Source organism: Manacus candei, unplaced genomic scaffold (genome assembly GCF_025592945.1).
Source record: "Manacus candei isolate 608988 ecotype Guabito, Panama unplaced genomic scaffold, ASM2559294v1 h1tg000159l, whole genome shotgun sequence".
Taxonomy (NCBI): domain Eukaryota; kingdom Metazoa; phylum Chordata; class Aves; order Passeriformes; family Pipridae; genus Manacus; species Manacus candei.
The window spans coordinates 3,246,749-3,265,883 of NW_026138207.1; the positions used below are offsets into that span (position 1 = coordinate 3,246,749).

The 19,135-nt window shown below is 39.7% G+C and overlaps 1 protein-coding gene across 3 annotated transcripts in view; it reads right to left on the reverse strand.

Moving 5' to 3' along the window:
• GRTP1 (growth hormone regulated TBC protein 1) overlaps positions 1–18,915 on the reverse strand; it is a 33,376-nt gene extending 14,461 nt beyond the window's left edge. The window contains exons 1-5 of one of the 3 annotated variants that reach the window (XM_051772718.1): positions 18,776–18,914; positions 17,205–17,356; positions 11,025–11,183; positions 5,251–5,375; positions 3,433–3,529 (exon numbers count right to left, since the gene is read on the reverse strand). In XM_051772718.1, the coding sequence (XP_051628678.1) occupies positions 3,433–3,529; positions 5,251–5,375; positions 11,025–11,183; positions 17,205–17,356; positions 18,776–18,813 (571 nt within the window). In that variant the 5' untranslated portion in view covers positions 18,814–18,914. Of the gene's footprint in view, positions 1–3,432; positions 3,530–5,250; positions 5,376–11,024; positions 11,184–17,204; positions 17,357–18,775 lie in introns of all 3 variants that reach the window. The other 2 variants (XM_051772720.1, XM_051772719.1) reach the window with 2 other exon arrangements.
• Between the last annotated feature and the right edge of the window lie 220 nt (positions 18,916–19,135).

Here is a 19,135-nt window from a genome sequence, read left to right on the forward strand (position 1 = left end):
TAACCACTGGAGGAGTAATCTACAACTGGTTTTCAGTAATTCCATTATAATAGTCCAGTAGACTAATTTTAGCTTGATAAAACACTGCTGCTTCCAGAACCACTGCGGGGAGGTGGAGGGAGGGGAATTATTCTGCTATATATAAGCATAACTGACATGCTAAAGTGAGAACAAATTGTCAAGTTTTTCTTCTCTTAAACTCACCATTTAATCACAAATATGTAAGCCATGATAAATATACTCCTTAAATTACATCCTGAAGTACTACAGTTCAAAGGTCTCACCTACAGGGTACTTTCTAAAGCAACCTCCCCAGTATTTCCTCAACAGAACATAAATTTCTCAACGAGAGTCAGAGTAACAAAAAGAACAGAAACATTAGAGCTATGCTGAGTACAAACTGCAGGCACATCCACTTTGAGTTTGAATTGAATCCATACTGCTGCTTGTGGGCAATACTGTCTGCTCCAGCCATCTGTTTGAATGAGCCTAGGAATAAAAACAAGCTTGATAACACCCAAAACTTCCGTTAAAACAAATAATTCTCCCCCCCCTTGCTGCATTTAAATGATATGCTCCTAATCCCTCCAAAACCCTGGCTGAGCAGCTGACAGGCTGTTCATGAGCTTGCCTTCAGGAGAATCAGGAACGTTCTGGCCTCACCCAGCCGTACTCAGTAGTGCTACATACAGGCAAACAAATGGCATGCACACAACTCCACACACCAACAAACCAAACCCCAATTTTTGTTGGCTCTCTCTTCCAGCTGTGCTAACTCCATTTGGATGTAACAGAACAATTCGGCCAGAAAATTTCTACTGATGGGCTCCCATTCTCTGTCACTTCCCCAGAATGCTCCCATCTGTCCCACTGTGCATTTTCCCATCAATGACATTGATCTGTGGCTGGCTCAGCTCATGGTTGACCAAAAGGCCACTCTCAGCATCAAGGTACTGGAGCGGCTGTTTAATGTAATGAAACGTGTGTGGGCAGGGGAGGGAGCATCCACAGGGACACTGCAGAGGGCAGAGGATGGTTTTCTAAACTGTCCTAAATCACCACTGGCAGCAACAGGACACACTCAAAAATGAGGACATGACCTGGAGGCGTATTTGTTGCAATGACAGGGGGAAAACATGGAGATTATAACGTAAACAGATCAAGAAAAGAGCATCCACAATGGAACTAATGGAAAAAACGTTGGCTGATCGAACTGTTAGCATCCAACAAAAATTATTGCTAATTTTCCCTCTGAAGATATGGAAAATATACAGTGCTTCTCTGCTTTCCGAACCAATATCTGTATGGCTTTAAAACTGAAATGTGCCTTACCTTGCACTAGTAACAGAAGGGTAGTAACTACTTAGCCCAGTAAATTTCTTTATTGATACAGTCTGTCTGTCTGATTCTCTCTCTCACATATGCACACACAGTATTTCACTGAAATTATGCCAATTATCCATCATGCTTTTAATTTTAAAAATACACAAATCAAGGACGATATAGGAGAGTGGTGGGAATAAAAGGGATAAAAATATTTTTTAAAATGTTATGAGTTTCTTCTCATCACCAATGCCGCTTGCCTAAGATAAATTCAACAACTAAGAGGGAAAAATAAGAGCAACTTTTGTCACTTCAGTATCAGCAATGCATAGAAGAAAGATATACAAGAGGAACTGAAGGTTTTATGACAAACTGAGTTAAGTTCCCTACTAAAAACAATGAACATAAAATTCTGACTCTACCTCTCTTGCCTCAAATAAAACCATATAAGACTACTGAGAAGATTTACAGCAAAAGTTTCTACACATCACTTCACAATGAAACTTGTCTTTTACTGAGGGACTTATCCTTCACACAGTGGTGTTGAAAAAAAACATCCACCCATGTCAGCCAGTGACAGGTCATATGGCAGACAGCAGCCCCATCCCCTACCTGTTTGTGCAGAACAAAAGCAACAGACAGTTGATTTCTTTAGACTATTTTTATAGCTTGAAAGTAAACTTTAAGGCTGCAAAATGTCAAATATTTGCAGATTGATTCAACAACTCAATAGCACTCCCTGCCTCCCTCTACTTTTTCAGTTTGGAAACAAAGTCCACCCACCCTGGTCATTTGCAAGGAAAATACAAGTTCCCATGTGGTGGATTCAGTGTAAAAGATAATTTCTTACAGTCATTCAAAAACATGAAAAGACTCTCTCAGCTCTTCCTCCTTATTTCTGAAAGACGTTTCTGTTAATAAGAGAACAAAAATTATACCTTTTTTTTTGTTTAAAGTTAAACAAGAAAAGAAAGAAGGAAAAGTGAAAGTATCAACCTTGATGTCCTTGACCAGCACTTAGTTGACAGTATAATACTGAATTCCGCCTTCAACCACTTGAGATAAAGATCTGTGCAAAAGCAAAACTGGGCCAATAAGGAATTAGTCTTCCATTTCCTACTAGTCTTCCAATTAGACTTTCCATGTACATTACAGGTATAGCTGTAGTCAGTCCTGTGCAATGCTAATGGGAATTTATGATGAAACCATTCTCCCTCTAATTAAATCTCAAGAAAGAACATTCCCAAGCGTATTTTATTGGAGTATAAAACATAGCTGTGCCTGATGCCCTTTGGTTTTAAAGTATCTCACCTGTGCAGTGAGGTTCAGCTTACACAGTGGACAAAACTGATTGTATAAACACCTCCTGCAAACCCAGAGATCCAGGCAAGGAAACCCAAAGAGCTACTGAACAGACCAGATGCAGATATTGTCTATAGCTTAGGGTGTGCTGAATTTCCCTCTGGACTCTATTGACCAGCCTGGCTAGATCACCATGGATTGTAACAGAGCCTTAACAAGAACTTCCCATACAGACAGAGATTTTGACATTTGTTTGCTTTGTTGCAAAATCACGCTGTAAAGTGTCCAAGAATTTTCCACTCAGAAGAGGGAGACACAGCAGGAACTACCACCACCTTGTCAAAAACCTCTGAAAAAAGCTCACATTGCCTCCTGCCGAGCCACTGGGAAGTCCTACTTCAGGCTGGGTGCTCAAATTGTGCACATCTCCCATCTTCGCTCTGCTCTGCCACCACTGTCTGTGTGTTGTGTTACATTCCTGCAAACAGAAGTACCAAATCCCAGACACCTTTCCAAGCCCTGTTCCCCAGTTTCATACTGACAGAGGAAGACACCTACCTAACAGATATAAGTAGGAAGTGAGAAGACAGAGTGCAAATTGACAAACATAAACCACTGCTTCAGAACTAAAATCTGACCAGAAAACATGGGCAAATTTTGCCTGTGTGCTGTTTTTCCAGGACCCTAGAAAAATCTTCAGTCCAGCAAGTCCATTTTAACATCTAAACCCTCTAAAACTGGAGAAGAATGCAAAAATAAAAGCCAAGGTCCAATATATGAATACAACTATCTATGTTTTTAGCATACCAGGCAATATTCTTCCAATAAGAGCATCTAGCAACCAGAAGGACTCCTCTTCATTCTTTGTAATAAGAATCAGGTATCCAGCAATGAAGTTCATGCCCTGAAACAGAAAAAAGGGTTTTATGTACACACTTATCTTAACAGTTTCCAGTTTATTTCTTTTGATTAAGGGCTAAGTTACTGCAGTTCTACAAAGTGTGCATATTAAGTAAAATCTAATAATGGAGGCCGCTGGTTGAGTAACCTGTTAAACCTGCATGACAACAGCTAACAAGAATTATTAACAAAGATCAAGGAGAGGAAAATTAAAAGTTTAGTAGTCTACACTTTACTTTCAATTTTCCTTTTTTTTTTTGTAATTCCAAAGCCCTGGCCCAGTGTAACTGAAAACTGCTTTGATCAGAACCAAAACACAGCTGTATTAGATGAGCAATACAAACACAACACACCTCACCTGCAGATAGACAGTGAGGCTACAGGAGGAGAATGCCTGATGCAAACACTCTTTAAACTTGCAGTTCCAGCAGCTTTTACAAGCTGTTGCTGCTTAAGTCATCCAAAGGCTGTCTACAAACCACTTGCTCCAGTACATATAATAACACTTATCCTCTGAGGAAACCAAACACGTAAAGAAACCACATAAGGTTTTTTTAATCTTCTTCTTTCATTAGCCCATTAAACAGTTAATGTACCAAAACATTTTAGGAACAATTGGACATCTACTTTGAGCAGAAGCTACCATGGTTTAGAAGTTGTGTATGTGTTATGGTGTGTAAAACCACCTCTACATAGGAGCCTGACACTTGCAAAAGTGAGTCTTCATAATTCTACCCCTTTTGTTATTATAAAAATAATAAAATTATATTTTAATAAATATATCTTACTGACAATAATAAAAATCACTCATCTGTTGAAGAATGGGAGTAAGCTGCTTGGGATACACAAAAAGGTTTTTTTAGTGACTTCAGTGTAGGTTTAAGTCCATCTAAGTATCCCTCTCTCCAACTTTGGAGCAGTTGTATTTACTGTACTAACTTTCTCAACTAACAAGAAGTATATGTTAGCACACATATCCTTGCTGAGGAAGGGAAGGAAAAAGGAGAGGACTTAAGTGAACTGAAAACATGTTCTGCTTATGACAATTCCCACTTCTTAATGATCCTTAAAGATAGACGCTTTTTTTCTTGACTGTCAGACTGTCATGAATCAGCTTTTATCTTCTTTGTGTCCCACAGGAAACTTTGCAGTACTTGACAGTAACAACAGAAGCTTTTTTGAGCTGCCATCAAAGCAGTATCAGGTTGAACTTCAAAGAAATTTTCTTCCTACTTGCCTTATCTATATTGGGAGACTGGCACCAAATAAATGCTACCAGCCCCCAACATGATGTCACATTAATGTTGGTCTTTCTGTATTTTGAAAAACATGACAGTGAAAACAAAGGAAATTGAGATCTCATGATGCTTTGTACATATGAAGGACCGTTTTGGGAAAGATGGCAGGAGGGAGGAGGTGGGAAAGGCAAACTCACTTCCTCTCCAAAGCAACTAATCTTGGTATAACCATGCATGATAAAATATTTATTTTGCAGCTAACAAATGGAGCCAAATATGATCAAGCTAGCTATGAAAACAGCCATGGAGTAACTCACAGGGATATTTGAATTTGCCTGAAGCAATTCATACCCCACTCCCCTCCCCCAGAGCAATTTTAAAAACAGAAATAATTTGTGGATGTGCTTCTGAAAAACACACACTCAAATGGACAAGAACAATTACCATGCTGAAATGCAGTACTGTCTAAAGAACAGTGATTACATACCTGACAGTATCCTACTGCTTTATTATGATGCCCATATGCCACCAACACGTTGTAGAGTGAATGCTGCAAACATGGATCAGCGGTTTTGCGGAATTTTACGTTATCTGGAAATGTTCTGTTCATGTCTAGACAAAAGGAAAAAAAGACCGAAATTAAGAGCTGTTCCCTCTTTCACATTCCAAATAACTTCTACAGCTCTTCTGAAGTACAACTGAAGCTTCACTATGGTGCATTGAACTGTTGTTTGGGTGGATTAATTTTAAGAAACAGCTTTACTTCCATTTTGGCTAAAAGGGCACTTGCATTCAAGGATAATCCATTCCTAGAAAGAATAATCCTATTAGTGTACAGAAACCAATTTCAAGCAGGCCTAAAGAAATTCTCCTGCAGATTGGACTCTCTCAACATTTGACTGCAAAGGCTTAAATGAAAGCAAACCAGGTATTTAGACTGACAGGAACAACACACGCCAAAGGTATCAAGTCAAGAGGCATGAAATGAGCTGTGCTTCTGGGAAAGTATAGTCTCCCAACAAATCAGATGAACTTGCAATTGATTTATTCATTGAACTGCTACCAAACTCCCAAACGGCTAAAAAACCAGCCCTGTTCCTGCAACTGGTGACTTCCACTTAAAAATCACTTTTTAAAAGTTAATTTTTCTCCATGATGTGACCATGAGAAGAGTTGTCTTCATTGGTGCAAGACCATAGAGAAGGAGAGCCATTTTTAATATCCAAACAGCAGAGCACATTCTTACATGCTTCAATCTCAGTAAGGATTATGCAATTACTGACATTGCCAACCATTAATTTCTTTCAGACCTAACCTGAACAGTAGGACTAATCTCTTATTACAAAGGTCTAAAAATTAGACATAGAAGTTTGAGCTAATCACTCCAAAACACCCTTTAGTTGTTGGAAAGAAACAGGCAGAGTTAATTTTTGGCCTGCTTCAGTCTACAAGGGAGAACCCAAGGTCACTAGTCCAGACTTGTGCATTTGATTTTTGAACAGGATTTTTCTCCCCAACTTAAACTTCTAAATGTAACTTTGGAGATTTTCAAAACCCAAGAGTTATTAATAAAATATGAATAGTTGCTTGGGTTATATTTAACAACAACAAAACTAAATTGGGTTAAAGTTAAAAACAAAATTCAGGAACAGTACCTCTGTACAGATCTCCATGTCCTAAGAATTATCACTTCTTATCACCCTTTTCCGGCATAAAGGAAGAAGTCTGTTACAGCTTTGACACAAAGTTTAACTGGAAGCAACCAAAGGAAGAAAGCTCCCCAAAATCACAAGGAGTGTAATGGAAGTCACAAGCATTAAGATGTTGTCACACTAATCTGTATTTCTTCCTTTTAAAGTGAACAAATAATTTACAAGAAAATATTTCACTTCACCTCTCATGTGACTGAAAAGAAAAACACAAGGAAAAAGACAACATTTTAAGAGGACCTGAACAACAAACAGTTATGGGATAAATAGATTTGTTTTGTTTCTTGGTAGGAATAGCAGCATAGTATTTGCATAATAAAAATTCACTGTTTATTAAAGTATATGCTGGGTGCTACAGAAAAGACTAATTTTAACATTTTAGCCATGGCTCTTCTCCTCAGCTATAAAGACCAAGGGTGAGGGGGGAGTACAAAAAGTGTCATATACAGAGCAGAGACTACTCAAACTGAACTCATCTGTCATTTTACAACCTGAGGAAGGCTTCCAGTTGAGAGAATCAGCTCCAACTTGCTTTCTGATTGCAGAGCATGTTTTTCCCCACAAGGACTGGAGGAAGCCTTCCCTAGTTTTATGAAGGATTTAAAATATTCCTTTATATTTAGTAACAGTATTTTAGTTTAGGGGGAGGAGACAGAGAGAAAAACAAGATACAAGAGCTAGAAGGCTTTATCCTTAACAGAAGATACGGGGCATGGTCTCACAGGTGCACACAAACCAATACTGTAAGACAACGGTCAGAGATGACTTGGGGCAAATGGCAGGAGCGTGCAAGAGCTGTTCATTTGGCTTCAGCACTTACACACACTTTACTATACCTGTTCCAGAGGTGACTTCCAAACACCACCTCCTCACACTCTGCACAGCCTACCCGCCCACCCTCTGACTTGTTAGCCACTGATCTGCTTCATTCTTAATAGACATTGGTGTCCAAAGGAACACAGCCTCAAACTAGTCCAGTTTGGGAGGGGGAAAGTTATTTATTAAAAAAAATATATTAAAAAATATATATATTAAAAAAATTTGGAATTCTTTTCAAGCAGAGAAATGAACATTAGAGCTTTATACTGCTAGATAAATCCCCAAATTACAACTATCATGTCATTGTGTGCAGATCTACTGCTTATAAACAACTTAGGTATGGGAGCACAGAATTAGGAAGAAGGCCGCAAAGAAGGTCAGATATGTCTCAGAAACTCTGCAAACATCAGATAACCTGAGACTAGGAAAAACATTCTGAGGAAGTACCACTACACACTTTACTCCTCCAGTTCTCCCTTTAGCTGTTCTGGTTGACCAAAGACCAGAGGAGGCAGCCATTTGGATATGACCTGATATGGCTCCTCTTACAGAGAGCCAGAAGACCTCACACTGCTGTTCCCCTTCCTCTTGCATGGTTAAATGCCCTAAACTCATGTGAAAATTCCCAACCTTCACTAATTAACATTCAGAGAAGCTTATTAGTGCTTTGATAATAAAATATTCCCTGTCTCCAGTGAAATGGCAATGACCATTGTTTGAATTACTTTTTTGAACCCATCATAAACTCAACTAGGATCCTACAACTACCATCACACAGTCAGATCCTTGTGTCAGCAGTCACACAGCACAGTACAGGCTCAGAGGATTCTCTGATAAATATCAGACCTTGGGTTTCACAGCCCCTACAACTCCTCATGAAACACATAAGTGGAAATGCCAATATTAGCTGCACAGACACATCTACTCTGAAATTCAATGGCCCAGCCTAAGGGGAGATTACTGCAAGGAAGACATGACAACTTACCCCCCAGCCTTTTGGTAACTAGGACATAACTCTGAATTAGAAGGACAGCCACTTTTTATCCTGCCAACATCATTTCTCCTACTAAACTTTACCATAACAGGACATGAACAACAAAGAATAGTAGGAACGCATGCCCTTCTAAATGTGCACATAAACTAAGACATGACAATTTCCATCAAAATTTAAAGACCTGCATTCTCCACACTCTTGTTTTTATGCTTGGAATATGAAGCCTGCTCTCTCCTATATTTCTCTTTTTTTTTAAAAAAATGTTCAAACAGCAAATACTATATAAAAAAAAAGAAATCAGCAATACAGTTCATCAGTTAAGAACCAGGAAGTTAAAGGGCAAAACTGGTGAAAGAACAGATTAAAGATTTAATTAGCTGAAAGACTTCTGTTGCCATTACTAATCAGACTTTTCTTTAAAGATTAGACCACTTCTTTACACAGTCTACCTTGCCTTTTTTAACCTTATTAACACCATTAAAGACTCTCCCATATAAAAACCAGTCCCAAACATACATGAATATTGTTGGGAGCTTCTGGGCACGTAAACAAAAGAGGACACACTGGCTCTTACACATTTGAAATTGAATTTGAAATTAAGTCTTTCACTGACCTTGTCCTCCTGCCCCTCCCCTGGAAAAAAAAGTGTTGTTGCTGTTCCCTTGTTTTTAAACCACAGCATTGTGCTGGGCTGTAACTTTACAGCTAGAATGTGGGACTAAACACAGCACATTTGTGTGAAAATTTTGGAAACTGCAACCATGAAAAGTGAACAGCAGTAGGATTCCACATCTTACCTTAGTCTACTGTTAAAGACAACTACAGTAATGGGAAACTAAGAGGCAAAACCAAAATCAGTGTCAGACAATAATTCAAACTGAAACAGTTCTCAGCTAAATCGCACTATAAAATCTGCACACTCATCAGGAGCACTGAATTCATTAAATACATTAAACACAAAGTTTGCATTCACCTTAAGTACTTTCCTGCTTCCATCACTTCTATGTTCACGTTGTTTCTTCCTTTCTAAAGGGAAATCTACCACTCTGGAGTTTGAGGCCCTCATTTTATTTTTACCCCCTTCAATAAAATCTTACAAGCTGTTTTTCTTTATATTTTCCCTCACTTTAAATTTTCTCTTCTGCAGTTTTCCAATCAATGCACTAGCTCTTCCAAAAGTCTCTTTCCTCAATAGTTCACAAACAGATCTTTATCTTCTTCCAATATTTTTCCTCCCCCACAAAAATATTTTCATTTCATTTTAACCTGTGCAAAAAGCCACCTACCGACACAACATCACCCTTCATGTCTTTGTCTAGTACTGGAAAAGAAATTGTTTTCAACTCTGCTGCAGCAATTGTATCCCAACTGAATAGTCTGAACCTTCTCGAGGCCCTTACCGAGGCTGACTTTAGAAAGTCATCTTAGTAGCTCTCTCTGTATTCATAGTTAGAGCTCTACTGTTTCAAATCCTGAGCAGCACATAAGGCTGGCTAGTCTTCATATTCATAGGAATGTGAAAGTTTATGCTCCAAAATGCCTTACTAAGGCGTGTAGTCCCAAAAGCCCAAAGTGCTGCTTGTTGCAGGGAGAGGCAAAGAAGAAACTCAGCATAAACCGAAAGTGTTCAGATGATTATCCTAATTCAAATAAAAATCCATACAGCCCAAACTTTAAATACCTGGGTTTTGCAAGAGGAAGAAGACAACAACTGTACCTGCCCTTCTAGCCAAACCACCTCAGCATTGTCCTTGTCTGGAGCGCAGCCCAACCTCTTGATTTATTAACTGGGCAATTCAGCCAACATCAGCTTCTCTATAAAAGCTCTGCTGTAGCAGGTTGACTAGTTTCAGGACAAACATCACTTACATCAAACCTCTACTTCCTTGCCCTTACCTGCTGCCTCTTTTTACTCCCAGTGGCTCAGTCTAAGGTCTGGTTGCCCTTATTCCCTGTCACCAGTATTGGCCACTGATCAAAGTTCACAGAAAGCGCACATGAAACTGGATTAGTACAGGAGGGGTATTCCACCTCCTCCACTTCTCCCAGGGATTTGCATTTAGTGTTTAGTATTTTGTGTACCAGGTGGATTCCTCCACCTGTCATTTTACCAAATTCCCTCTTAAACTAGTTCATGCTTCTTGTAATCTCCGCAGCACAGTAACAAATACCACAAGGCAGTGATATGGCAAATTTCATTGTATCCTTGGTTCCTAAGTTACGAGAAACAAATAACAATTGCTCCCCATTCATCCTCTTTGCACCATTTATAATTCATATAAATCTATTAACAGCTTTTTCTTAGCAGTCTTTTTCCTCAAGCTGAAATCCTAGCATATTCCACCTGCCTCATATGGCCTGTGTACCACACCTTCAACAATCCCTGCTGCTTCTCCAGTATCCTACTGGAAAAGAAATATGGAGAAACAAACTCAAAGGCAGGTCTCATGGCACAAAGTTATAACTCTTCAATCACTTAGGACATAATACTGTTTTCTAGTTTGTTCCTTCCCAAATAATTTCTAATCTTCCTTAAATGCATTCCTTAATGCTTTTAACCACATGATGAACCTGGAGAGATCTGTGCTGGTAAAGAGCTTATGGCTAATCTAATTTACATTAATTCAGCACTTAAATCACTACTACAGAAACATTAAGTTTTCCATGACATAACTTGATCTCTAACATTTAGGACATAGGATGGGTGACATGGATAAACTGTATTATCAAGACAATAACCTGTTTTGATTGCTTCAAGCAGCTTGTCATTCTTCTCTCCTTCAAGCAGCCTGTGGTAATATCCAGGGTTTTGTTCCATGTTGGTTTGGGCCCCACTCACAATCATCCAGATCAGTGCACGGTGTTCATTGGGGATGCCTTTCCTGATATATCTCTTCACTGCAAAACAAGAAGTTTGGTTTTGTTTGTTCCTTTTTTAAATAAACAAAAAAATCCAGCTGTATCATTCTTTTGGAAATGAGCAACCAAAAGTTAAGAAGTCATAGGAAAACTCTTGATTAGAGATTATTATGTTTTCTTTCCTATGCTACCATTAAGGACAAGCATTTACTTCTCAGCTGCATAGTACAGTTTAGATTCACTACTAAATTCCTGTCACTCAGACTCCCCACACAGATCTCCAGACTCAGGCTCTCCTTCCTCCTCTCTTCCCCCACTAGAATTTTTAATCCTTTCCTCTTCTTCTTCTTCCTTTCTGGATGGAGATTTGAACAGCAAAGTTTGCCCTTGATCTTTGTTCTTTTTCATTCAGACGAGCACTGATTTTTCCTACATTACCAGTGGCCTCTGACATGACAGCTCTTTCCTTTTAGTTATGCTCTAGTATCAATCGCTATGTTAACTCACCCCAGGGTTTCAGCTTAGCATCTCACCACTGAGATCATGGCTGAAACTGAGGAATATGAAATATGTGCCTGCTGTTTAAAGGACCCCTTGGAAGAACCGGAGATGTGAGTGAGCAGCAGATGATTTTCCCTGGAATAACCGGCGAACTCTTTTCAAATCTAAAGTAGCTCTTATCTCCTGCATCGTATTCATCATTAGGGTGTGCTTTAGGTTTTTTTAAAGCTGATGATTCAGTCTAAATAACTGGGATGCAAGATTACAGGAAGAAGCATCAGGCTAATGATACCCAAAGCAGCTTCCTCCTGGGAATGGTATGAAAAATATTAATATGGAGCCAATGCTGCTCATTGGTACATAATCCTAAATCAGCATTACCTCTTCTGACAAAAAAAGAGCAGCTGAATGTTTGAGATTTTCTGGGTTTTTTTCAGGGAGAATAAAATGATAAAGCAACCAGACATTTCCTACTAAATGAATGAGACATTATGAATTAAAGCATCAACTTCTCGTCCCTAACTTCTATGAGACTCAAATGAGAGTTGGGACTTATTACACACACAAAGTATCATTACCTAGCCAGGTTTTATCCAGTCATGAAGATCTGTAAGTCAAAGTAAATGCTGCCTAAATTAAAGGCCTTAAAAACAGCAGACTTAAACAAGGTTTTACAACTCAGACAGACCTAAATACATTCCATCTAATTGCAGCCACCTCTCCTTTAGGAAACAAAGCTGCTTCCCCAGTGTCAACAGATAAATCTATGCACATATAATGGGCATTTCACCCATCTAAAATCTGGTACTTTCCCTCAAAGAAATAAATTTGTAATAAACACTTGGTCTTCAGGGTAGTTTTTGTTTATCTTTTTGATAAGGATCTATACTATGGGTTACAGTCTCTACTATTGCAGCTGTAAAGTAACTTTAACTACAACCTTCTTTCAGACAGACTGGAAATAACTCACTTGTTTCCATGGTGGCTCAATAATTCTCATATCATCTTTTTTTACAAGTTTTTGAACTCTAATGCTCAAGAAATCCTATAGATGGATATAGCAAATATAGGAATGAGTATGAAGAACCAGTCCCATTTAGGTTAACAAGAACAGACATTCAGATGACCTTGTAAATGTCTCTAGGAGCAAACTTATTGGCTAAAATACTGGATATGATCATATTTTAACACAAAATTCCAATGGTATTTTTTTCTGGAACAACTGTAAATTCTGGAAGCATAGCCAACATCCACATCCAACAACACACATTAAATTCAAGAGAAGCAGGGACAGTGGCACAAGGGGAAAGCAGCCCTGCAGCACAGCATACACTCATTATTCCTCAGTGTCATCGTTCTCATGCTAATTGCCAGAAGCTTGTATCATCCCAAGTGACTACTGACCCAGCTCCCCCACTCCCTGAGGAATGGAAAAAGCCCTTTACGTGGTGCTTTTCATCCTCACACCATTATCATGCTTGCTAGAATCTGCAAACCGGCACACAGGAGCAGCAAAGCAGTTTTGAAAACAAGGACAGTTGCAATTTTATATATAAACATATTATTTATACATGTCATATTCTATGCACAAAACTGTGTTGTTTTATACAAATACGTTCAAATACGTTCTTATGGTTTGCTTTTTTTCCCCACATTAACCTCAGGAACTGAAAAGCCCACAAAACTCAACTGCAGAATATCCTCCCACTCTAACACCTAAGAAGCTTTCACAGATGAAGCCGGATCGTGCATGAGTCTCCAGTCACGCATCCAATGCCAGCTGTAAAGCAAGGGCTTGATCTCAGAAGCAGCACTGTTGAATAACACCCAGTCCTGAGCATCCGCACACAGAATTACACTCAGGACAACCAGAATGTACACAACATAATCTAAGTTTTAAAACACACACAGTAAAGAAATATTTTTATGTAAAATTTTTCCTCTGTTCATTAGGAACAGGGGCAATACGAAACATTAATTTTAAAGCAAAAAAACTCCTCTTTTAATAATCCAATTATCTCTGACACTTAGTGACAGTTTCACAAGTTTAGAGTCACACTTTTTGAATGTGTTTTTCTCGTCACAAGAAAAAACAGGTGCATGATAGGGTAGTAGTCTAAAAGTGCTACTTTAGTCTAAAAGTAACTTCAAATATGCAGAAAATAACATTTTTCTAGTACTGTGCACTACTTATAGTAGCAAGATATAAAAGTAAGTCACACCTGCCTGTCCTCATTTAATGGTAGAATATAAGAATTTTGATGGCTTCTGCTTCTAGATAAAACTTGTATTTACCTTTTTGCCCCTTTAACATTGTTTCACTCTACAACACAGACTAGGTTTATGCAGCAAAAAACCCATTTTAAAAAAAAGCTATCTCATCTTAAAAATATTAGAAGAGTGTCATCTTGAGAAGCATCTGCACTTATTACTTTTTCAGTTACTAACAATTACTGTTGCATGCTAAGGAAACAAACAAACAAACTTGGGCCCCAGAAGAATTCTACAAAAGAACTGAAAATTTTATTTTATGAATACATCACAGAAGAAACAAAGCAGACTTGTGTCTGTAAACGTTCAAGTTCCAGTCAAACACAAAAACTGATTTTCTAAGAAGCTCCTTCCTCCAGCCCCTGGCTGGAACAGAAGTGCTCCTGTTAAAACCACTGTTTAGTACATTTACTTTCACCTTTCACTGTATTTTATCAAAGACCAGAAAGCATCTTCTGCTACTGGTCAGTTTTGACCAATCCACTTACAGCCAAATTCTGTCATGTGGCACAATTTTGGTCAGAATTAGGCTACTTTGAGCAATTATGTCAAACAGTTTGCTGCCCACTTGCAAGCAAGCCAGAGTAGAAAGCTGTATTTTGGTCCCATAAAGACAGCTGAATGGAGAAGAGAAAACATTAAGAGGATCTCAGTAGTGGCAGAGGGAGAGAGAAAGGAGGCAAGTGATGGATAATAACTAAAAGTTCTCATGTGCAGTGGAAACTACGTGAAGATAACAAGGGTAGAGGGAGAAAAAAAATACCAAAAAAATAACAAACAGACTGGAGAGTGAGTGAAAGGAACTGTCAGCCAAAATTCCCTGACCCACCCTGCCAGCAGGTTGTAATACAGAACAACAGGATACACTGCCTAATTACCATTGCTATAAACCTCCTCTAATTATTCTTCTTTATAGTAGAACAGAATTATATACATACATACCACACTGGATATGAGGCAAACACAGTAGCATGTGAACACGCCACATTTCCAAACTGGAAAATTAACACAAGTTCTCACTTCTTCCTGTTCACCCAGACAGAAATTATGAGGTTCTCTGTGTACAGACAAATGGGTGTGGAACTTCTGAGCTACCACATGTACAATGCCTCTCTCATGTCTGCTCATAGTAAGACATTTTGAAATGGCCCTGATAGAACTCAAAATGGGATCACAAATACAGCTATTGCATTCTGGGAGGGAAGTGGCAAATTAAATATTCTTCTCAGTTCTAGCTTATGGCAGAGCCAGCAGCTCCTGATCAAAGCTTCAGAGCAATCAAGGATTGGAGGAGGGAAATTCAGTGCATAACCAAGCAGACCTTCTGCTCTCCAACTGCCTGCGAGGAAATCACGGTAAGATCATCTTGCAGGATAAAGCACACACCTAAACAATTGCTTACACAATTCCATGTGCATATGCAATGGACTTTAATCTTAACACTGATATAAGAAGGAAAGTATTTTAAAAAATCAGTAATTGCACAGGTCAACCTTTCACTCTCCTCCAAGGTATCAGTTGAGGATAATGCGGGAAGCTGTTTGTAATAACTTTGAATCTACACTTGAACTACATTTCCTCAACATTGCTTATTCCTGTCACTCTCCTTAGAATTACATATTACATATGTACATGAGAATGCATAGCCTACAAATACAAGTATCTTTAGCAAAAGTTACCAATGTCACAGATGATGCACCAGACCACAAGGGTTTGTGAAATTCAAGAGCCACTGCCCATGTCCACCCAGTGGATTTACAGAATCCCCTTTATCACACAGAGCAGCCTGTTAAGAGACAATTAAAGCCAGGCTAAAGGTTACTGTCATTATGTGGCTGGTAAGGCAGCATGACCATCTGAAACTTGGTGGAGTTTGGGGCAAAGTTTTGGCTCCAAAATAAGACCAGAGGCATTTGCACCGTTTGTATCACAGTAACATTCTGTGCCTACACTGCTGGAACTGAGAACACAAAGAGAAATGAAATGAACTCACAGAAATTTCTAAAAGCTACCACTGTTACCATTAACACATTTTAAGAGGAGGAGATAAATCAAAACCTGAGATTATTTTTCCATAACAACTAGAAGACTAAGTTCTGCAGAATCTCAAAATCCTCACCAATTCAAAATACCACGAAGTTATCGCTATATTCAAACTTGACACCCCAAACAAAAACTTCTTTACATTTGTAAGAAAAATAAGATAGTAGAAGTAGATAACTTTCTGGATAGCAGCATATGATCTAGCAGCTACAGCTCAAACCTACATTTTCTGGGATTTCTCAGACTTAAAATGGACATCTATACACAAAATACACTGTTACACTTAAAAACTCTCACTAGTTATCATCCTATTCCTGGTGCCAAGAAAAAAACCCCAAAAACCAAACCCATCAGAATCACCAATCAAAGTCTGCGCCTCGAGCACAGCTCTAAATATTTAGCTATGTTACAGTCAATGCCTGATTAACTTTCGCTTAGTTTTACTCACTTTTTCTTTAACATACTTATGGAGAACTCTGCCCAACTCCAAAAGACACCCAAAAGAAAGTAAGTTGAATAGCACCATTAAAAGCAAAATTTAGATGCTTATATGAAAACATAACGCAAAGAAAGAGTGTGAGAAAACCCCCACCCTTTAGTTCAACAGGACTCTCTGGCACCTTCTGATTCTTTCCATTTATTTCTACCTGTCTGTTTTTCAAGATTACTAGAAATTCATTACTAGAGATTTTCTTGCTTTTTGAAGCAGACATTAACACTTCATCAGCAGTGTATCCAATGTTGCATTAGCTCCCACATTCATTTTACTTTCTTCACTTTATAAGGCATTTATCATCACTTCTTACTATGCACCTTGTCAGCTGTGTGGTAAATGTCATTTTAGAAAACAAAGATAAGGAAAGCTAGAACATCTCAGCAATCTAAAGAACTGTTAAAGAGTCAGCACCTGAAAGCCCTAACATCCTGATCCCTAGAGTTCAAGAGAGCAGATTACAATACAACAAACAGCTGCAAAACAGCATCTTGAAGTGCCAGTGGCCATATCTGGGTTACAGATGTAATAAGATATTATAGCATATGCCAAAAAAGGATTACTCCTTTGTAAGCTTTAAATCAAATCCCTCTAACAACAGCATACCTGCTTATGTATTATCACTGTTTCCACTACCAGTTTTCACTTGAAGACAGAAATAGTATTTAACATCCCAAACCACAAAGCCATTGAATACCATTTATATTGGTTCCAACATAATGCACTTTTACCTATAAGCAGCCACAGCTCACCTTTTAAGCTCTTCTGTATACTGTTATTCCCCTTTAGGAGCTTGGACCATTTTATTGCTCTTCTAGTGAGTACCACTAGGTACCTGGAAAAGAATGCTTCATAGGATGCATAATCAAAGTCTTCTGGCCTTTCAAACCCATATGGATCAACCCTACAAAATAAAAAAGAATTCTTGTACATGTTTCAACATACCTACAGCTGAAAAAAAACATGCTCAAAACTCCCTCCTCCCAGCAAAAACCTATTTTACACAAACTATTACACTCCATTTAGCATATCAAAGGTGCTTAAGTACATTAATTTAAACACAAACTGTTCAATCAGTTTTACAGATTTCACTGCTTTTACAAGCAAGGAGTTTTTGGACCAGAGGATGTGTTGTCTGCAAAGTGACCCAAATTATGACCACACAGAAATCTGGGAGGAGTTTTCCTCCACAATACAGAGAAACAGTGGAAAAGCATGAAGGTATAGCATAACAGCTCCAATATGACCTCAGCTCTCTTTCCACACAGTTCTGCACAGAAAAGTGACAACAAATAGTGCAAGTTACAAAAATTATTTTTCAAATGGGTAATTTCTGAAATCTTCGTAAAAATGTACGACTTGGAAAAAGAGACAAATCCTTGTATCAATCCACCTACTTCATATGTGTACCAAAACCACTTATTATCTTTTACAATTTTTCACTGTACAGCACATTATCTCAGGCAGCACGACACTAACAGAGTTCAGAACTGCATGGCTGATTCTAAGATTGATATATCAAGTCACTTTGCTAAATTAGATTTATGGCAACTTCCCAGGGCGCTTTATACCTGCCAGCTATCACCATTACAGGACACTCACAGGCTCTGTAGAAGTTAAACAGGTAGAGGGGGTCTGTTCACTCAGAAAAGGTTTCAAGACAGTCTTCGGGGCTTAACTTCCTAAAACACTGCCCCTTTCATTCATGGAAAAGGAATTAGGCCATGGAGCAGCACTGACACAGCCTTGGGAAAACTGGCTCACGGGAGCGTCACAGGTAGTAAAGCATGAATCAGAAGAGGAACAATTAAATATTCAGACCTCAAATTGTCATTACCTAGTTGGCTGTTCAGAAAAGTCACCTTAGTATTCGTGTACTCCTCGTATCCAACACAAAAGTCACAGGTGTAAAAGACATCGAGACCCCCGACACAGGTTTCTCATAAGACACAGAACGTGAAAACACCCAAAAACCCCCCCTAACACGTCAATGAACACACATCTCATATGTACGACTGCGACTGCCCAGGCAGCAAGCACAGATAAATATCATGCTCAACTCCGTTCCTGAGGTAGAAAGGCGAAACGAGTCAGGAGGCGAGGTTCTAAGGAAGCTGCCCTCCCTAACCTGCCGTCGGGCAAGGGAGGTTTCACGGTCGCTGCTCGGTGCCCTCCGCCGCGCCGTGGCCGGTTCGTGGGGGGTTTCCCCTCCTCGCAGCCCCTCGGCCGCCCCTGGCGGCTCCGAGCGCTCAGGGCGGCACAGCTCGCCCTCCCTGCGCGGGTCACCCGGCTCCGGACCCACCGCTCGTCCCCCCGGCCCTACCTGTACGCCCAGTCCCGCCCGTCCTCTCGCCTGTCCATCGGCCGCCCGCGCTCGGCCCCCGGCGGGCGGGCGCTCCCCAGGCCGAGCAGCGCCGCGGCCGCGGCCCCGGACGGAGCTGCGGCTCCCAAGTTCAACACTCCTGCCGCCTGCGAGGGGCGGGGGCGGCCGCCGGGTCCCGCCTCCCGTGCCCGGGGCCGGGCGCTGGGCAGGGCTGCTCCGCGCCCGCGGGGCTGGGCGGCGGCGGAGCGGCTTCCCTTTGCTCGGGCTGCTCGGCGAGGAGGTGCTGGTCTGGTTGATAGAGTTTTAGGTTTGTGTATTTCACATTTCTCTCGTCTTTGAAAAAAAAAATTCTTTTTTTTT